Source organism: Heterocephalus glaber, unplaced genomic scaffold, assembly GCF_053883595.1.
Source record: "Heterocephalus glaber isolate CG9 unplaced genomic scaffold, H.glaber_assembly_v1.0 deba00001452, whole genome shotgun sequence".
Classification (NCBI taxonomy): Eukaryota; Metazoa; Chordata; class Mammalia; order Rodentia; family Bathyergidae; genus Heterocephalus; species Heterocephalus glaber.
Window position 1 is genome coordinate 19,994,803 of NW_028258302.1, and position 18,909 is coordinate 20,013,711.

An 18,909-nucleotide genomic window follows, 5' to 3' on the forward strand; every position below is an offset into this window, starting at 1 on the left:
TCACACAGCTAAGTGGCTAGGCTGAACATGTCTGACCTCACAGTCTACCTTCGGGTCTATCACTGGGCGACCCTAACTTTGGCCCTCCAAGGGCCTGTGTGGAGCAGGAGCAAATGCAGGGGAGTGAGGCCACTGGGGGACACTAAAGTCGGCAGCAGGTCTCCTGGGGCCCAGACACAGAAGAAGGGGCAGAGTCTGGGTGCAGAGACACAAGGGGCCTCTGGGCTGGCCTGTTAGCCCTGAGCCACTGGCATGGTGCCAAGCCCTGAGCATTCATGGCCAGGTAGGCAGGGCTGTGGCAGGAGCACTGGTCTGGGGGTCCGGAGGCCTGGATTCTCATCCTGGCTGTGCCCTGGTTCAGCTTATACAGGGTGGGGTGGTCCTCTCTCAGGGCCTCCATTAGCACAGCTGTAGAATGGTGTAGGGCTGAGGAGGGCCAGACAAGGTCACTCCATCCAGCCACCCTGCTCTTCTTCCTGCTTCTTCTTTTTTTTTTTTTTTGTATTAAATTCTTTTATTGGTACATTGTAGGTATACAACACAATTACATTTCTCACTGGGAATTGTACCTTTATATAATGCATCTTGGTTCTAATTTTTTCCCCATTCCTAGCCCTCCCTTCACGCCCTCCACCCTTCCCTATTTACAAAGACTTTATTTCCATTTTTTCCATTTCTCATCATTTTTTCCTTTCCCTTCTTTCCTTTCCCCTGTGCCTCCCACTACCCCTACCCCTTTGGACCTTTTATTCCTATTTTACATTATCGATTATTCATTCTAATCATTGGTACATTTTAGGTATACAATATAATGACATTCATCATTGGAAATTTGCACCTTTACATAGTCTCTCTTGGTTCTTGTTTTTCACCCTTGCCCAGCCCTCTCTTCAACCCCTCCAGCCCTCCCTATTTACAAAAATTTTGTTCCTATTTTTCCATTTTCTCATATTAATCCCTTCTTCCTGCTTCTTAAACACCACTCTTGCTCCTGCCTCCAGGGCTTTGCTCTTGCTGGGGGCCTGAAGAGCCCTTCTGACTGACACCTGGTCGTTCTGGTCTCGATGTGGCACTAGCTTCCAGAGACCTTCCCTGACTCCTCCATGACTCCTGCCCTGTGCGATCCTTTCTCCATAACACTATCCACTCTGCAGGGAGGCCCGCAGTGTACTGTTAGGGTCAGGGATTCTGGGGTCAAATTGCCTGAGTTCAGACCCCAAACCTTGGACAGCCCAGCAGGGTGAAATATATGCCTCAGTGTCTCATCTATAAAAAATATGCCTCAGTGTCTCATCTACAAAACAGGTCAGTAATGCATAGTATTATTCTTATAAGGATTAACTAAGAAATTAATTAATGCTGGCATAGTGATGCTCACCTATAATCCCAGCACTCAGGAGGCTGAGGCAGAAGGGTTGCAGGTGCAAGGCCAGCCTGGGCTACATAGCAAGACACTGTCAAGGAAGGAAGGAGGGAAAGACTGGAGAAAGGAAGGAAGGAAAATAAGAAAGGAAAGGGAAGGAAGGAAAGAAGGGAGGGAAAAACACTTAGTATTTGATATTTGGCACCCAGTAAGCACTAATAAATGTTATACACAATTATTATTAGAACTTTGTTTGTGTCTCTCTCTTCCCTATTATAATTCATGCTCCTGAAAGCAAGAACTTTGTCTTGTCCCATGGTGTATTCCTGACTGGGAGCTTATTTCCCAGCACATAGCAGGTACATGATAAGTATTTGCTGAATGAACGAATGAACAAATGAATGAATTAACAGGCATGTGCTGACCTCCTTGGCTTCTAAGAGGCTCTGACAAGCTGGATGTGGAAAAGTATGAATGCTGAAAAGACAAAGCTGGCTTCTGGCCCTGGGCTGAGCCAGTCCTGTCCTCAGCAGCCCCATGGTGAGGCTCTGATGAGGGTCCTTGGGAACTGAGGTGGCATCCTGTCCCATCACCATGACCACAGCACTGTTTGTGGGTGTCTGACGCTGTTTGCCGGCTTTGGTTTCAGCCACCAGGCATGGGGGCAAATGTAGATTTTCCTCTGTGCTCAGCAGCTCTCGCTCCCAAACCCACAGCCCTGAGAGCAGCCTGGTTTATCTTTACCACTCCTGCCATTTTCAGTAGCTGCTCCCCGGTGTCACAGTTGGACTGCTGACACATCAGTTCTCCTGAGGGCCTTTTCTTGGCTCCTGGTGCTCCGAGAACATTGCCACAGGTGCCAGTCCTGAGACGGAGGAAGACCGTCATGCCATCCCCTGTACAAAGGGGACCAAGGCTCAGAGGACAATTTTGCTGGAGGCTCCACCATTGAGATTCAACTCCAGCAGGTTTTACTGTTTGCTTCTTCTACCCTCAGTCCTTCATTTGACCCATATTTCCTGGGCACCTGCTCAGTGTCAGGCCCTATGAAGCAGTAGTCCTGGTGGCTGCCCTGCCTGGGGACCCTAACTTTAACCAGACCAGAAGGGAGCCCAGCTTTGAAGACTGGGTACACCAGCATTGTCCAGTGGAACTTTCTGTGATCTCGGTGTTCTGTATCTGTGCTGTCCGGTAACCACGTGTGGCCAGCACAAATAACTGAATTTTTCACTTTATTCTGTATTAATAAATTGAAATAGCCACACGAAGTTAGTGGCTTCTGAGTTGGACACCGTGGGTCTGTGCAGTTCTTTGCTGATCAGTGAACCACTCACAGCCTTGAACGGCAGATTTCAGACTCTCGTGCAGGCTGGGGTCGAACAGGGGGGCAGCCAGTTCCCAAAGGCATCCTCAGTTCTGTCTTTGTCACAGTTGTCAGCATGTTAAACTCACAGGCATTTTCTTCACACCCAAAGGAGTCAATCTCTGTTTTCCTTGAAACATGAGACCCTCCTAACCCATCTTTGCATTCCTACGTGTTTTTTTTCTTTCCTTATGGAGGTGTAACTTAAATAGAGTAAAATACAGAGGCCGGAAGCGAATGGTTGGATGAATTTTGACAAATGCAGGCACCCATGTGACCATGGTGGAATCAAGACAGAGGATGTTTCCAGAATATTCCCATCCTCCAGAAAGTTCCCTCCTACTCCTTTCCAGTACGTCCGGCCCTCAGAGGCAACCGCTGTTCTGACACCACAAATTAATTTGGCCCATTCTGAAGCTTTATACATAAATCATTTTCCCACTTGTGACGGAGACAAGCAGGCTACAAGAAATAGGTTGCTTTTCTCTGTGTGACACAGAACAGAGCCAGCATGGTGAAAAATGGCGGCTGACCCTGGACCGCAGTGAGGAGGAGACATGATGGAGTGGGCTGGGCTGTGGTGCCCTGGGGACAAGGCCCGTCCCTGGGGTGGCTTCCCTTCAGCTGCAGTTGCCTGTTGCCACATGAAAATGTGAGCCCACTATCAGCCAGTCTTTGGGTTTTGTTTTTTAAAAAGAGTTGGAAATACTGATTTTTCGCCTAAAATCTCCACAACGTTGGAACTTTAAAACTGTTTACACATCTGTGGCCCAGATTTGGCCAGTGGAGGCCAGTTTGCAGGTTCTGCCTGAGGCCCATCCTGATAGCAGTGACAAGTCCCCGTTCCCTTTGTTCCAAGTCCTATTCCCTTGTGAAGTCTTCCAATCCTTCTAGCAGTTTACTAATAATCCATTTTACAGATGAGTAAACTGGGCCACATGCAGGAATTCAGTGGCTGGCCCAAGGTTATAGACTAAGTCTTTGGCAGAGCTGGGATTTGTACCCCATGAGTCTGGTTCCTCACCTCTGCCCAGCCTCTCCTGGGGAGGGTTCTGCCACTTAGGGTGCAGCTTTGCCAGCCACCAAGGGTGTTGCCTCCCTGAACATGCAGTGAGAGAGTGCCTCAGCCCTGCACCACCGGGACTGCCCTGGCATGGCCTCTTTTCATGTCTGGGCACCTTGGCTGGCAGCTGGTGGACCCCTGACTTTAGGTAGTACTGGGAAAGCAGCAAGTAGGGCATGGGGAGGATGGAAGACTTGTTGATGCCCAACAAGGAGCAGGGCATTAAGGGAGGCAGAAGTAGCAGGATGACACAGGAGAGGGGAGCCCAGCCCAGGAGCAGTCAGCAGAAGGGGAGAAAAGAACAGAAGAATCAGCCCAGTGCCAGGACAGGCTGCTGCCCCAGTGGTGCCAGTGGCTGGGCACCCCCACTCTCTGGGGACTTGCCCAGATGGATTTGCTACATGGTCAGGGGAAGGGAAGATAAGCAGCAGCAGGCGGAAGTTACTATGTGTGGATCATGGAGCAGGGCCCAGGGAACACACAGCTGGGTTCATGCTGGACTCCATGCCCCGCTCCAGTGCCCTGTACAGTATGTATGTGCCATTGGGCTGCATTCTCAGGACCAGGAGTTGGAGAGAGTCTGATCTCTCTAGAGCCTGATGGGAATGGCAGGGAGGGGCCAGCTGACACATCTGGACCCTGCCTTTGGCCCTTATCCTCCCATCTGCAAGTCCCTGAGCTGGTATGCAGTAAGTGCTAAATAAGTGTTGCCATAGTCACTGGGTTTTCCCAGTTTGTTCCTCACCTCTGCTTTCAAGATTTGTACTGTTACAACTACCCTTGAGAAAGCTGAGTTCAGAGAGGTAGGGAGGGACACCCCAGTCCCACAGGCAGAGAAATGTTGGTGAGGTTCAAGAAGTAATGTGTGGAGTACTTAGCAGCAACCTGGGGCAGGGCCAGAGGAGGGATGAGGTGGCAGGACCTGTCAGAGGTCTCCAAGGGAGGTGGCATGGAGCTGCAGCCAAGGTTGTGCCCCAGGTAAGACCTAATGCCAGTTGGGTCTCTTCCCTCTGAAGATGCCACCACTTGCCACAACGCCAAGTGATGTGGGCTGGTACCCCAGGGCCTTCACCCAACCTCTGGGCCTGGCTGCAGATCCTCTGCATTCTGGAGGGGCAGTCTGGCCATGAAGTGGTCATATCACCTTTCTAACCATGTTTCCTCATCTGTCAAATGGGGGCAGTGCTACCTACCAGGTGGGTTTGAGGTGAGGATTTGGCATCTAGTAAGTGTTAAGCAGACAGGCATCACAGAATCTCAGTGAAATGGTTATGGAATTGAAGTGGTCTTTTAAGGACAGTGGACAGACAGGTCCCCAGTCTGTCCCAGGGAGGCTTGGTTCACATATTAGCTCAGAATATCCCCAAGCCCACTTTTACAGGGTCAGGAGAGGACACTCCGCCTCTTCCACTCTGTCTTGGTGGACAAGGACACCAGGGAATAAATTCACCATTAGCTATTGTCCCCTCCAACCCAAGCACAGTAAATGCTTATTGAGCACCTACCATGTGCCCTATGCCATGCCACTTTCCATGGGAAGAAACAGGCCCAGTGGTGGAACTGGAGCACTGAGCTGGATGTGGTAGAGCAGGGACTTGAATCTGTGTGATCAGGAGCCAAAGTCTGCGCTCCATTTTTTTTTTTTTAAAAGTACATCCTTGCAGTATACAGTATTTACATTCCTCTTGTGGAGTTGGAACATCTGCACAATACATCTCAGTACCCTTTTTCATCCTCTTTCCCTTCTCTTCCTCCCTCTCCCTTCATCTTTTTTTTTTTGACATCAGGGATCAAACTCGGGTCCTTGCGCTTTCGAGGCAGGCGGCAGAACCACTGAGCTAAATCCCTGGCCCTCCCTTCCTCTTTTGATCCTCTTTCCATTTAAGAAAGATTTGTCTCCCTACTTATAATTTGGGTTTCTCATATAAGAGAAGCCATGCAGTATTTAAACTAGTGTGTCTATTTGACTCAGCTATTCCCCTACTAGGTATCTTCCCCAAAGAGTTAGAGGCACCATATTACAGTGACAAATGCATATACCTGTTTACAGCAGCACAATTCATAATAGATTAATCTTGGAAGCAGCCTATATGTCCATCAACAGATGAGTGGATAAGGAAAATGTGATATTTATACACAATGGAGTACTACTTTGCCATAAAGAAGGATAAACTTGAGTCATTTGTAGGAAAATGGATGCACCTTGAGACCATAATACAAAGACTGCGCCCTTAAGGAGGGAGAACAATGTTGTAGAAAGAGAGGATGATTAATTTGAGGCTCCCCTTGGCTCCAAGTCCAGTGTTCTCCCTTGCTTCTCAGCTGCCCCTTGGGGAGATAGTTGTCCAGCTTGAATGGTGGCAGCCAGTGGGCTTCAGAGTGTGACCCTGCCTGTCCCATTGCTCCCTGTGCCTGTGTATGATGGGTGAGGGCCATCCCAGGCCCAGCTGTGGCTTTCTGTACCCACCCGCCACCTCCCAGCCTTACAGCCATTCGTACTCAGAGAGAGATGTGCTTGAGTGATTTTCAAACTCTGTTTCTTGGATCCCCAGAAGGAACCAGGTTCAAGGTCAGAATATGAGGACATGGAATGGACAAGGGGCAGCTCTGCTTGTATAGTGCCATCCTATCTTTGAATTTTTAAGATGAATGGCTCTGTGGGATTAGCAGTCTATATACGCGTAACCCATTGTTCTGATCCAGCAGCTACCTTCCCGATTTCCAGATGGAAAAACCCATGGCAAAGCCCGTTCTTTTCCCACAAATGGAAATGATGTCCAGGCACTGTTGCAAGTTGTTTTACTCATTGGCTCATCATCACCGTATGAAGAGACACTGTTGTTACCTCCATCCTGCAGATGAGGACACTGAGGCTCAGATTGTGAAGTGGCCTCCCAAGGATGAGAACCCAGGGAGCCTCTCTCCCAAGGCTACTCTCTTGCCTTGCCCCGGCCTGATACACACACCCCACACCCGTTCTTTGTGCTCCAAAGGGGGAAGTCGCTTGGCCACACCCAGGGTAAGGGGGTGTCAGGAGGCCTCCTGCCTCTAATCCTTGTCCTAATCACCTGTTGCTACTCCACACTGCTGGAGAGAGACAAAGAAGCCTTTGTGAACCGTGAACCCATCATTTACTGACTATGTGACCTTAGATAAATGAATGGACCTCTCTGTGCTTAAAGAGGGGAAATAGTGCCTTCATCTTGTGAGAGTTGGACAGGATCACCCACATGAGTTGGGTAACCTGGGGTTCATGGATCATAGAGTCCCCAAAGCTTCCTGTCCCATCTACTTCCTTTTCTCAGCTGCTATCCACCCACCTGGGTAACACAAATATTAATTATACTCATTTTCATGAGCTGTTTCCTGGTTGAGCCTGATTACACTGGGCAGGCCAGTAATCAGCATTATAAATATCATTAAATGAGACAAATTAGCTTTGTCCTAAGTTTTATGTGATTAGATCAGCAAATTGTTCAGGCACACTTGATTTCTGCAGCTTGGGCCTTACACAGCCTGGAAAATCACATGGGGTGTTGGAGCAAGAGAAGTTGCAGGGGCATCTGCAGATGGCCCAAGGTCAGGGCCAGCTGTGGCTTTTGGGTCTACTTTAACTTGGTGCCCAGATATCAGAACAGATAACCATGCCTCTTTAATGGGGGCGGGGGTAATCCATGAAGTGATAGGATGCAGCCAGGTGTTTTATGCCATGCCTGGGGTTGAGTCAAGGAGCTCATGTGTGCCAACCCGCCTGCCCCAGGCCTGGTGTGCAGTAGGTCTTCTCTGGTCCTTCCTTCCCTCTTGAAGAGGGGACCCTTTTGGAAGTGCCCCCATGCACACTGACGTTTACTAAGTGCCACTTTTCTGCCAGGCATGGACTGAGGACCTCATGTATCTTCCTTAGTTTACTGCATACAAAGACCCTATGGGCTGGGTACCTTTTGCATCTCCATAGAGAGATGAGGAAACCAGAGTACAGGGAGGACATGAAGTGACTTTGTAAAGGTCGCACAGCAGCACTTAGCTTCCAGTCACTGTGGGGATGAGGTGCTACATGACTGGAATCCCAGAGGAAGATGCACCTGAGCTGAGTCGTTAGCCAGGGAGAGAAGGCAAAGGATATGTGTGCACAAAGTCCTGCTCGAGGGAGCTTGCAGTGTTTGAGAACCAACAAAGAGCACTTGGCTATGGTCACAGAGTATGAGGGGGAGTGGTGAGAGGTGAGGCTGGAGAGGAGCTGGACCCTGGGGTCAGAGAGAAGGAGGTTGGAAGTGGTGCTGGGCTCGTCATCTGTATTCTGCCAGGGAGCGACTGGGTCATAGCAGTTAGTTTGGGAAGTTCTGCCTGGAGCCTGAGGGAGCTATAATTGGAGACCCAGGGGCCAACCCCGCCTAACCCCGCGAGGCTTCCCAAGGAGGCAGAGCCGGAGGGTCTGGACAGAGGGGCAGAGGTGATGGATGGAGGCTGTCAGGCAGGTAGAGAGGGAGTGGCAGGACGAAGCGTGCCCTGTGTCAGAGAGGAACAAGAGGTGGCTGGCCAGCTGTGAGGCTGGGCATGGGGTGGCACCGAGGCAGCGGTTGGCAGCCCAGGGTAAGATTCTCAGCACTTCCCAGGCCCCCAGGCAAGTGAGTCACCCAGAGCCAAGTGGGTGCGTATTTCCCTGGCTCCCTGCGTGTGTAGGCGTCTCCCACTGCCAGCATAGGAGCCAGAGCCCGGTCCAGGACTCAGGGTGATAGACCCACGGCTGGCAGGAAGGCTGTGTCTCTCAAGGTCACTGGTAGCTTGACCTTGACCTCTCATGTATCCTCTGCACCCTCGGCCTTTGAGCATCTCCTTGAGATACCTTTACACCTCCAGCTCCATCTGACCTCTTGGTGGTATGGGGGGAGGGGGCGGGGGGGTGGGGGGGGGCGGGGGGTGTCTCCCTCCCCACCCCCGCCAGTTACAGCCCTCCCCTGGCTCCCACAGCCAGAATGGGTCAGCCAATGGCTGCCACTGGAGGTTGGCCTTGAGAGCTGGCCCAGAACAAGGCACCAGAGCAGGGAATGAGGGGGAATGGCCCTGGGAAAACCAGGAAGAGCTGGGGTCGAGTCCCAGTTCTGCTAGTTGGCATGCTCCATCTCCTTTATGGGAGCCTCAATGTCTTGCAGCCATAAAGTGTGTTTATTCCACAAGGTGATCGTCAGATATGAGTTAGAGTGTAAAAGAGCCTTGGAACTGGAGACTGTTTCCAGTTTGAGGGAATGATCAGGTTTTTTTTTTTTCCTTTTTTTTTTTTAAGGAGGAGGTGGTACTAGGGATCAAACTGAGGGCCTTGTACATGCTAAATGAGCACTCTTCCACTGAGCTACATCCCCAGCTCTTTTTATTTTATTTTGAGACAGGGTAAGTTGCTCAGGCTAGGCTCAAATTTGCAATCCTCCTGCCTCAGCTTCCCAAATAGCAGGAATTACAGGGATGTGCCTCCACACCTGGATATTTTTGAAATAAACATTTTTATTTTAGAACAGTCTTATATGATACATTTATCAAAATGAATGAGTCGATATCGATATGCTATTACTAGCTACAGTGCATACTTGATTCCGATTTTCCTAGCTGGTACTGCATGTCTGCATATCCTTTTCCATTCAGGGTCCCATCCCGGGCTCCATATTACATTTAATCATTTTGTTTCCTTAGGCTTTTCTCAGCTGTGGGTTTCTCAGGCTCTCTTTGTTTGGGGTAACCTTACAGTTTGGAGGACTACTAGTCAGGTATTTGTAGACTGTCCCTTCACTGGGATGTGTGTGATGTTTCTTCCATGACTAGACTCGGGTAATGTGCTTTCGGGAGGAGGAGCTCAGAGGTGTAGTGCCACCTGTCACCCAGGGGACAGGCCAGTGATGACTCACTCAGCCTTGACTCACTGCCATTGGCATTAACCCCGGTCACCTGGGCAGTCTGTCATTTTTCCCTGTCATACAGCAGCAGGGGTAGGATATGGCAAAATCCTGACTGCACTGAGGCTGGGCTGGAAAATCCAGACAAAGACAGAGCCTTTAGGGCAGGGGGAAAAGGGAGATAAAGGAAGCAGCAGGCATGAGGCAGGCAAGGCAGTGTGTCCCTGGGTGCCACCACTGGGGGATGGGCTGCTGTGTGCTAGGCAGATAGTGTTTCAGCTCATTCCATCTTCACAACAAGAAAATTTCCACTTTATAGACAAGAAAACTGAGTCCCGAGAGGGAAAACAACATGTCAAAGGTCACATGAGCCAGGCAACCTGTACTGGGCCCAGGTCTGCCTTTACTGCCTCAGTCTTTCCACTGTTGGGTAAATACCTTGAAACTTCATTTCCAGGGGAGTTAGGGAAAGATGGCTCCTGATACAAGTTATTTCAGATTAATTTTATTCACATAGGATTCATGATGGGCTGCGACTAAAATACATTCAACAAGATGTTATGCTATAGAAATGGAAAATTAGGATCAGAGAAAATAGAATGGAAATATAGACAAAGAAAAAGCTGAATTAAAACCAGGAAAGTGAATATCTGATTTTGGGTATGATCATACTGGCAGCCAAGGAAAAAAGGGATGCAAGCTGATTCCCATTATAAAAAGTAAAGAAGCAGTTTACTCCTTCAAGGATTGGTGGTAAATTTTATTTTATTTTTTTGTTTTGTTTTGTTTTTGTTTTTGGTACCGGGGATCGAACTCGGGTCCTTGCGCTTGCACAGCAGGCAGCAAATCCACTGAGCTAAATCCCCAGCCCTAGTGGTAAATTTAAAAGAAATGAGTCAAGGAGTGAGAGGTCCCACGAATGCGTATCGGATGCTGTGGAAGGACTTCACAGATCCCAGCCAGTCACCTGCAGTAGGAGCAGGAGCTGATAGGCCCTTGGCCACCAGGACAGCAGCCTGCAGAGGTGCAGCTTGGGAACAGCTCGGAGGGTGTGGCTGCTGAGAATGACACTCATAGGGCTGGTCTATATTGGCTCTGACAAGCTCCAAAATTCCTTGAAGATTTCCCCACCTTCAGCAACCCAACCACAAGGTGCTACCAAGCCACACAGCCTTTGTTGTCAGAAACACACGAGAGTTTAAGATTTCTCCTTTTCATTCACCCCAGCCTCAATTTCGGCAGGGTGAGGTTTCCAGAGCTGGCATACGCCCTCATCTGCTTTCTATCACTTTCCCTGTGCTGGCACTAGGGACTGCAGACAGCACTCTGCAGCGAGCTATGGTTTCTGCTTCTTCATTCTTGGTCACAGCCAAGCCTTTCTCAAGAGCACCAGGCCCAGATTCAACCCAGATTTCCTCCAAGGCGGAGGCTGCCACAAAGCGCTGCTTCTCCTTTCCCAAAGCTTGCTGTCCCGGTATGACTCCACAACCCCAAATGAGGCAATCAGGGACAACAAGCATGGCCACCCAGCACCTTGGCTTTCCCAAGGCACCTGGCTCTGAGATCCCTGCCTGAGAAGTAGCTGCCTTCTACAAAGACCTTGGGATCTGAGTCCAGGACCCGGGTTCGAGGCCCAGCTGTGTGACCTGGGCTCTGACAGCAGTGTGGTGAAGTCAGTACTGGGGGGTTTGGAGGCAGGCTGGGAGAGTCACATCCTGGCTCTCCCTCTGCAGCAAGGAACAGGAGGGGCACATCCTGCCTCCACCCACTCCTCAGTCACCTATTCCTAAAGAGGACTCTGCCAAAGTGAGGTGAGGCACTGTGAAGGAAGGAGGGACACATCTTGTCAGGTGGCACACAGTAGGTGTCAGGTCTGTCCTGCCCCCTTCCCTGCCCCTCCATCCCTGTCAAATGGAAATACCTGCTGAGACCTAGCCTAAGTGGGTATGGGGATCCTGTGTGTGGAGGGCCCTGGGCAAGGCTGCTGTTTTGTTGTGACATCACTCACCCACTGGGACCCTGGTGCTCCCCACCTGTGGCCCAGCTGAGCCTTTCCTGTGCCTGGCACAGCCTCAGGCAGGCACTTCAAGAAGGCACCCTCATCTGTGGGTTGAGAAACGGCTCTCCCTCTCACTGAGTCCCATCATTGGGAGGTATGTGTGCTTCCTGCATCCTCCAGCCTCAGACAGCTGCAGTGGGTGGACATGGGTGGGAGGCAGCTGTCCTCAGCCCCGGCCTGGGCTCCCAGCCTCCACCTCTGCTCAGACATCTGGAGGACCCGCTCTGCCCTCCTGTCTGGAGTGCTGTGTGCAGCATGGGTGGAGGGCTGGGTGGCTGAGGCACTGGGGACAGCAGGGGAGTGAACCTGAGTCTGGGGAGGGCACCTGGCGGCTCTTCCCAGAAGGGGCGATCTCTGAAGCGAGATGGAAAGAGGAGGAGCCGTTACCACACAGGCAAGTCACTTCCTTGAGCCCCAGTTTTATTTTCTATAAAAAGGGCCAATAACACCTGCTTCTGAGGACTGGCTAAGAAGCTAAGACCAAGGGATGGGTGCAGGGGGACTGAGGACACCTCACACCACCTCAGCGCCCAGGAGAGATGCATTTCAAGGGCCTTCTCCTCTGGTGACTGACACCTGATTCTGTAACCAAGTGTCCTGGTTTAGAAAGATCCCAACTGGAACCCAGAAAGAATGAAACAGCTTCAGAGTCCTTTCTTGGGGAGGGTGGATAATGGAACCTCCTCCACCCAGCAAGGCAGATTCTTCCCCAATCCAGCACTCTCTCTCTCTCTCTCTCTCTCTCTCTCTCTCACACACACACACACACACACACACACACACACACACACACACACACACACTATTCATTTAACAACTGTTTTTTTGAGAACCTATTCATTCTGTGGGAAGGATGGGGACTCTATTGGACAGGCAGTCAAGGTCCCCACCCTGGTAAAGCTTGCAATTATGGGGAAGGAGGAGGGAGGTAGACCATAAAGACATTCAATAAAAACTAACCAACTGCAATAAATACCATAAAGGAAAACAGACAGGCTGCTGTCATGGAGAATTTAGGGGGGCTACTTAGGGTGACTGGGACATTTGAGGAGGTGGCATTTAAGCTGAGACCTGAAGCAGGTGCCGGCCTAGAAGAAGCAGAAATGAGACAAGAATGTCCCAAATAGGAGGAGCAGCTACAAAGGTCTTAGGGGAAGGGGGAACTTGGGGCATCTGAAGAACTGAGTAAAAGCCAAAGAAGACATGTGGGGCCTGGGGGAGAGAGTGGGGAGCAGCCTGAGATGAGAGGAGTGGGCAGAGCCCGTGGGGCCCTGGCGATGGGACAGGATGTTATTCCAGGAACAGCCTGGGGGTGGCAAGATGGGAATTTGGTTTCTAAAGACTCACTCTGGCTGCAGAGTGATCTGTAGGAAGGCAGGTATGACAGTGCAAGAGGGTCTGGAGCCAACACTGAGGAGCCTCGCTGACCCTGAGACCTTGACCTCACCTGACCAGGTACGATTGTGAGAATCAAGTTGGGGATGATCAGAAGGGCACTTTGGGAAGCTCAAAAATAGTTATGCAAGGGTTTCAAGTTGTACTAGAAGTACTCTTTGGGAAGCTGCTGGGTAAGGCCTTTCTGGGTTTGGGGTAAAAGGGAGAGTAATGGAGCTGAGTCCCTACCTGAACACCTGACCCCCGAGGGACCCTACTCTTTCACCAAGGGTCACAGGAGAGGCCTTGGGGTTGGGCTGGCTTAAAACTGTCTAGTCCTAAGAGGGAAGGTGGGAGCCAAGGGTCACTGATGTGGTTTGTTTTTTCAATATGTTCTTAACTTTTAATTGACACATAATAAACTTACTCATTCTTTTGTTATTTATTTACTTATTTATTTAGCATTACCAGGCCTTGAACCCAGGCCTTCAGATTGTACTACATCCTCATCCCTTCTTACTTTCTTTTGAGACAGGGCCTTGCCAACTTGCCCAGGCAGGACTAGAACTTTCGATCCTCCTGCTTCAGCCTCCGGAGTAGCTGGGATTACCCACCTGTGCTACCTCACCCCTCAGGCTTACTGGTTTCTGACCTACCCCCAAAGCAGCAGAGTTTTCTTTTTTTTGTTTTTTGTTTTGTGGTGCTGGGGGTGACTTACACCCCCACCTCAGCCCAAACCAATGATTCTGTGTTGGCCTGAGGGCCACAACCTTTGAGGGACTAGCAAGCCCTGGATAACTCTTTAGTCATTCAAATGCACACAGCAGTGTTCTTGCTATGTCAAGAGAGTTCCCTGAAATTTTTGGATATTCATTTATAAACTCGCATAAAAACCCTTGAGCAAGAGGAACAGAAAGGGGGGGGCACTTGTCTTTTTTATTCTTCTGCCCATAGCCTTTGGAGACACCCCCCACCCCAACTCACCTAAGGGCTGAGGGTGGACAAACCTCTCCATTGCTAGGTTTGCTGACTTGACTTGGTATCTGCTACTGGGGACCCCACTATTGAAGTCGGACATAAGGTTTCTCAAGAGGGGTCTCTGTGAAAGCCCTTTCCTGCCTCCTGGGGTGAGCTGGGAGCCCGTCTCCCGGCTTCTGGGGTAGAAAGGGGCTCTCTGGGGCCGGGGATTTAGCTCAGTGGTTTCGCCGCCTGCTGCCCTAGCACAAGGACCCGAGTTCGATCCCCGGTACCAAAAAAAAGAAAGGGGCTCTCCATCTCCCCAGGACTCTCTTGGCCTTGTGGATTCTTCCCGGGAGGGAACTCAAGCCGCACACCGATCAGGCCCCGCCCGCGAAGGTGGTGCGTCGCACCCAGCCCGCCCCGGCCAGCCCGCGCGCGGCGATAACGGCGGCGGCAGCCGGGACCGCACGTCCTAGGGCGCAGCATGCGGGGCGTGTGTCCGCCGCGCCCGGTGGCCGCCGTGCTGTCGGCGCTGGGGGTGAGGCTGGCGTCGCGGCGGGAGGGCGGGGAGGGGCGGCCGCGGCATCCGTGGGGCCGGTCTCGGTCTCGAGTGTCCCGGCCGGGGCGGAGCGCGGCGGCGGCGCCGGGCAGCTTCCCCATTCGGGCGCGCGAGCCATGGAGGCGCTCAGAGAGTCCGTGTTGCATTTGGCCTTGCAGATGTCGACCTACAAGCGGGCCACGCTGGACGAGGAGGACCTGGTGGATTCGCTCTCCGAGGGCGACGTGTACCCCAACGGCCTGCAGGTAGGCGCCCCCGCCCGCCTGCTCTGGTCCGGCCCAGCCGCGGGCATGCGCGCCGGCGCCGCCCCGCCCCCATCCTGCCTGCCGGAGGTGGGGGGCCCGCGCCCCCTGTGGAGGATCCCTAACTCAGCGGCAGTGCCCTTGAGGCTCGAGGCTCCCCCACCCCAACCTGGACAGCCCTGCACATCCCCCAAAGCCACCGGGCCACCTGTTTCAGGACTATGGCCCAGGCCGCAGAGTTGAAGCACCTTGCAGACCTGCGCTGGTCCTTTTTACAGAAGGGGCCTTTTTACAGAAGAAGCTGTCCCGGGTGTCTAGGGCCACACAACCCACTGCTGGCAGGGCCTGAAACTGTCCCACCTTAGCATGGAAAGCCCTGCACACCATGACCGTTCACTCAGCCCTGGACACCTGGGAGAGTTGGTCACCTTGTCTGGCAGGCGTTATTCCCATCTCTCCCAACTCCTGAATTTACTCGAGTGGGACCAGCTTCTGCTTGTCACCTCCTGTCCCCTTTCAGCCCATCCAAGAAGCCCAGTTCCTTCCCTCCAGCACCACACTGAGAGACTCAACACGGGGATGGACCACCTCTCCCTTGCTGCCCTCCATAACCAGGCTGATCTCTGTCCCCTCTCTGCAAGGCTGCCCTAGGACACTTGTGCCCAGGCACTCAGCGCTGCTGGGGTTTGGCCTGGGACAGGCGGGTGCGAACGAATTGGAAATGTGGAGAAACCCAGGGTAGGGGTGGGGGTCCGTGATCTGGGAATCACCATAGAGAGAGGAGCAGGGACACCTCAGTTCTGGAGAATTTGTGCCACATGGACCAAGAGAGGTGTTCAGAGTCTTGGTGAACTGACATCTAATTCCAGCTCATCTCTGGGCCAAGTTTAGGAAGAGTGGAAACTCGGGCTGCTGGCCCCAACCCTAAATAGGCACACCTCTTAAAACTGGAATTATACTAGTAATCAACTAGGGAACCAGCATGGAGAGAGCTCCTTCTCCAGGCTAGTTAAATAGGCACAGGAGTTCCGAACTCATGACCCAAAGGGCTTTATACACTAGGAGATGGCATTCCTATCTCCATCATCCCACTCCACCTTTAGGACCACTGCCCAGGGCTGTGGGGCTATCTCCCCACTTACAAGGAAACTGAGGCTGGAGGAGAGGAGACAGCTTGCCTAAGGTCAGTCACAGAGCTAGAAATCTGGGAGCGACAAACCCCATCTGTCTAGACTCTTGCCTGTGGACTTTTCTTAAGAGACTAAATCCAGCAGGAAATTATTTTTCTGTGGCCAGCACTTTTCCTTCACAAATCAAAACAGAATATAATCAGCAATCTTTTTCAGTCTCATCTTCCACAGAAGGTTCTAAATATATTAGCACAAAAACATCTCCGAATTCACAGCAAAATAATGTGCCTTATTGTCGTAGCAGCAGCCCACTTGAATTTATAGATAGGACATCTGTCCATGTGAGACCCTCCCAGCAGAGGACAAGGTAGGAGGCACCAGGGGCCCAGTTTGAAGCCAGGGACCCAGTTTGAATGTGACTGCACTCATGACCTTGGGCAAACTGCTAAATCTCTCCCAGTCAATAATTCCCTCATCTGTAAGATAGGTTAGGGAAGGTGGATAGGAGTCATACTCTGGGGCCTGCTGGGATCACCATTGTTTTTCTTACCTAAGAGGTAAGGGCTGGGGTGCTCCTGATGAATGAAGCTGGGGCACAGAGGAAAGTTAGGGACATTCCTGTGGTCACACATCATTGTTGTGTGTGTTCAAGTTCAGTGCTGGTGTCCCCAGGCCAAGCTGCCCTATTGAGTGTATTTTTTGCTTTCCATCAAGAAAAAGCAAAAAGGTTGCCCAAGGAGCCGGGGATGTAGCTCAGTGGTATGTGCCTGCCACACAAAGTCCTGAGTTCAATCCCTGGTACTGAAAAAAAAAAAAGATTGCCCAAGGATTTGAGGCATTTCTGTGGGTACTGGGCTTGCTTGGAGCCTGCTAGCCTTCCCCGGAGCAAAGGCCACAGGCCGGTGCTTGCTATGCTGAGAATCAGGATCCAGCTTCCTCAGTTATGAGGCATTTTTCTGTTTATTTTATATTTTCAGTCGTTGGTTTTTTTATATATAAAAGCTTTATAATGTTCATTTGTGGAAGAAAAAAAAAGACAAGTATTTTTTTTAAAAGTGGCTGGACAGGGCCTGGGGATTTAGCTCAGTGGTTCTGGTGCCTGGCTTGCAAGCGCAAGGTCCCGAATTCGATCTCCAGTACCAAAAAAAAATAAAAGTGGCTGAACACAGTGGCACATTTCTATAACCCCAGCATTCTGGGAAACTGAGCCAGGATTACAAGTTTGAGCCCAGCCCTGGCATCTTAACAATTTAGCAAGATCCTGTCTCAAAATTTAAAATACAAAAAAGGACTAGGAATATAGCTCAGGTTGAAGGCCTATGGGTTCAATTCCTACTACCAAAAAAAAGAAGAAAAAAACAAGGAAGGAAGGGAGAGAAAGAGAGAGTAATCCCACCACTTAGAGATAATAGGTTCTAGTTTCTTTTGTGTGTGTGTGTGTGTGTGTGTGTGTGTGTGTGTGTGCGCTGCGTGCATATATATATATTATTTTTTTGTACTGGAGATCAAACCTAGGGCCTTATGTACCTTGTGTACAATGCTAAGTTAAGTTCTCTACCATTGAGCTATACCTCCAGCCACATATATATATAAAATTTTTAATATAATTAAGTTCACTCTAAATGCAGTATTATAACCTGCATTTTTCATCTAATGCTACTCTATAAGATTTTCTATGTTGTTAAAAATTTCTGAAATGTAACACTTTGTGCCAACATTATATGTAAAAAAAATTATTCAATCCAGTATACTTGGGCAGCTTAGGCCCAATTGCTATCACACTATGGATTACCATATTTTAGCCTTTTAGATTATTTCCTAAAGGCTGGTGGCTAGAAACACAACTGCACCCTCAAGTTTAGACTTTTTAGGATAGACACTGGACCCTAAATCTTCTTTTCTTGATTTGGCAGTTATACAAAGAAGCTATTTGATGTTTCAAGTTTTTGGAGGGTGTTTGTTTGTTTGTTTTGGGAGATAGGGTCTTGCTATGTAGCCCAGGCTGGCCCTGAACTTTTGGCAATCTTCTGCCTCGGCCTCCTGAGTGCTGGGATCACAGGCGTGTACCACCACACCAGGCATGAGTTTTCAAAATTTTTGAAGCCCACTGGCTCTAAGAAATCCAACGTTATCAGCACTGAGATGTAATAAATGGAAAGTTCCATCTCTCAGCCAAACCTGGCGTTTTTACTACTGGATGTGTTGATAGATGTTGAATTTAGCTGGAGTAAAGTACTACCTATACCATATCTCTAAGAGTTTTTCTTTTCCTTTGTCCCATTTTAGGCACAAGTGACTTGCAGTCCATAAAATGAGTCATTTTGGACCAAGGACAGAATTTAAAGTCACATGGCCATAACTTGGCGCCCTAGTTCTGTCTCTCATGGGCTGTGATACCTGAAAGCAGCTCACAGCTCTCTTTATAAAGTGGGTTACTGTCATTAATTCATCTCTCAGAGCTGCTTCAGAGATTCAGATGAGACGGTATAGTGCTCAGAAAATGGATTTGGTTGTGAGCAGAATCATTATGCAAACTCACAGTGTGTAATAGCTGTGATTCCTGTGTGGAATAGCTCTCCCTGTTTAAAGCCTCTGCTCTGCCAAAGCCAGTGCCTGCTCCCCACCACACACACCTGAGCATAGCTCCTCAGTGGCTTGAAGGGAAATAGCCAAGGTCACACCTGCCCCAAGCTGGGGAGCAGACAGCCCAGACCTTTGAGACTCATCTGGTTTCTTTGCAAAGTCTGTGTTTGTTTTAAGAAAAAAGAAAGCTGAGATATTTAAGTGCTTAGTAGTCTCCCCCTCCCCACCCCCCTTGCACAGGGCTGTCTTTGGAGACTGATTTCAGAGACAGGCCCACTTGATACTTGCCAGGTCTTTTCCACTGTGTCCACCAGTTACAGTATTATGGTCA

At 50.3% G+C, this 18,909-nt stretch overlaps 1 protein-coding gene across 3 annotated transcripts in view; it reads left to right on the plus strand.

Moving 5' to 3' along the window:
• The window catches only part of Ece1 (endothelin converting enzyme 1), a 95,885-nt gene that overhangs the window by 31,922 nt on the left and 45,054 nt on the right, over nt 1-18,909 (plus strand). Inside the window, exons 1-2 of one of the 3 annotated variants that reach the window (XM_087215655.1) lie at nt 13,162-13,185; nt 14,782-14,868. In XM_087215655.1, the coding sequence (XP_087071781.1) occupies nt 14,782-14,868 (87 nt within the window). In that variant the 5' untranslated portion in view covers nt 13,162-13,185. Of the gene's footprint in view, nt 1-13,161; nt 13,186-14,471; nt 14,603-14,781; nt 14,869-18,909 lie in introns of those variants that run through there. The other 2 variants (XM_004850503.3, XM_004850505.4) reach the window with 2 other exon arrangements.